The 2,306-nt window shown below is 35.2% G+C and overlaps 1 protein-coding gene across 1 annotated transcript; it reads left to right on the plus strand.

The window, feature by feature from the left end:
* Positions 1 to 249: 249 nt before the first annotated feature.
* LOC125864927 (F-box/kelch-repeat protein At1g15670-like) lies at positions 250 to 1,778 on the plus strand. Its single transcript, XM_049545051.1, has one exon. The coding sequence runs from the start codon at positions 313 to 315 to the stop codon at positions 1,342 to 1,344; it is 1,032 nt and encodes a 343-aa protein (XP_049401008.1). The 5' UTR covers positions 250 to 312; the 3' UTR covers positions 1,345 to 1,778.
* The last annotated feature ends 528 nt before the right edge of the window (positions 1,779 to 2,306 follow it).

Genomic DNA, 2,306 nt, shown 5'->3' on the forward strand with positions numbered 1-2,306 from the left:
GAATATTAGCGTTATGCTAAATTAAATATACTAACAAGTCTAAGGATAATAATATATTGTGTGGCTAATATCGATGAACATCAAATGGATTTTTTTTATCCTGTGGATGCGCCCATTTTATATTTATGTCAGTATCAAAGATCTTATCGATAATTGCCACGTGTAATAATCTCACTGCATCAACTGTAAGATATCATGTGATCGTCCTTTTCTCATATTTTTTCTCTCACTATAAATAGCAACGTAAAATCCCCAAATTTCTGCATCACTTTATCTTCTTCAATTAGAACAAAAATTTCAAAAAATAACAAAATGAATCAAAATGAATTCACTGAATTAGTACCGGGTCTTCCCGAGGACATTGCCCTCGAGTGTTTGACCCGGTTACACTACTCAACTCATGGAGTTGCATCTCGTGTTTGCCGAAGATGGTGTAGAATTCTTCAAAGCAAAGCTTTCTATTACCATCGGAAACAAACGGGTTTTACCCATAAAGCTGCTTGTTTAGTACAAGCTTTACCTTCTCCGGTTGAATCCAAACCCACCGGACAACCCAGGTACGCGATCTCAGTTTTCGATTTAGTATCCGGGATTTGGGATCGGGTTGACCCGATTCCTAAATACCCTGATGGGTTACCGATGTTTTGTCAAATTGCAACTACTGAAGGAAAGCTAATTGTTATGGGTGGATGGAATCCGGTGAGTTGGGATCCAATTAAGGACGTGTTTGTTTACGATTTCATGACTCGGAGATGGAATCAGTGTAAGGATATGCCGGAAGCTCGGTCGTTTTTCGCTATGGGAGCTGCCGGAGGTAAGGTTTTCATCGCCGGCGGTCACGATGAGAGTAAGAACGCGCTGAGTTCCGCTTGGGTTTTTGATATTTCGTCCAACGAGTGGACGGAGTTGCCTAGGATGAGTGAGGAGCGAGATGAGTGTGAAGGGGTAATAATCGGCTCGAATTTCTGTGTCGTAAGTGGTTACGACACGGAAAACCAAGGCCGATTTAAAAGTAGTGCTGAGTTATACGAACTCAGCACGGGTCAGTGGAGACGAGTTGAGGATGCATGGAGGTCGAGCCAGTGTCCTAGGGCATGTGTAGGGGTGGGCAAAAATGGAAATTTAACTTGTTGGGCAGAATCCGACCCGAATGTTAAAGTCGGAGCATGTGGTGTGGATCTTGGTGATCGGACCTTGGTTACCGGGTCGGCCTATCAAGGTGCCCCGCATGGGTTCTTTTTCGTAGAAAACAACAAAAAAGGACAAAACAGTAAATTGACAAAGATAAATGTTCCTGATGAATTTTCAGGATTTGTACAATCAGGATGCTGTGTGGAGATCTGAAATAAAATCTCGAGTTCGAGTTCGTGGAAATGAAGAAATTCTATTCAGAGTGTCACCTTCGCCTTTAATGCGCAAATTCAAAATCGGTCGAGCTTCAATGTGAATGCAACACATCAATGAGAAATTTGTGAGCTTTTAAGCATAGTAGTTTTTTTAATGTAAAACTATGTTTGGAGTATATAGTATATAGTAAAATATAGAGGCAATATTAATAGGTTACTAGTACAAATTTTCTTTTTGTATGTTACTCTTTGTACTTTTTTTTTCCAACTTTAAAAATGTCAATTTGAGTAATGGTGATTTTATTATTAAAATTACTACTTTGGATTGTAATCTCCATAATTGAGTTGCTCATTTGGTGGACTACTTCTGTATATAATTGTATTATTGCTTATAGTTTATAATATTTTACGAAAAAATAAAAACTTAATGCATCGAACAGTCTTTTATTGTTTTGTGTGTTTTGTTTCATGTTATTGCTGTTACAAAAAGTGCAGTGGAATATTTGTTCTGTTTTTACAAAGTGCAAAAGCAACTTGTCTAGTAGCCAAATCGTTCTGTATTCCATTTGTGCAATATTTTTTGTTTTTTAAGATTTAAATTGAATAAAACATTTAGGTATGAAATTTTTAATTTTTTTGAAATAAAATTCATATATTTGTAAATTACGTAAAAAGTATTATAAGTCACAATAATTGATAATTCAAAATATCTATAAAAAATTTACTATCAACGATAAACTCATTTGAATGTTAAAAGTTAAAATGTGTCGTATAAATTAAAACGAAAATTATCTTTTTAAAAAGAAAAAGTATTTTGGCAAGTAGTATTTGTTCTTTTAGTTTACCTTGTTGTCTTTCTTGTGGGCAATGACTTGTCAATATTTGATTGAATTGAATTTTATTTGATTTGACTATTAATTCTTCAAAAATAAATTGCATTTACAATCATATCGACTTAAT

This window comes from Solanum stenotomum, chromosome 5 (genome assembly GCF_019186545.1).
Source record: "Solanum stenotomum isolate F172 chromosome 5, ASM1918654v1, whole genome shotgun sequence".
NCBI classification, from domain to species: Eukaryota; Viridiplantae; Streptophyta; class Magnoliopsida; order Solanales; family Solanaceae; genus Solanum; species Solanum stenotomum.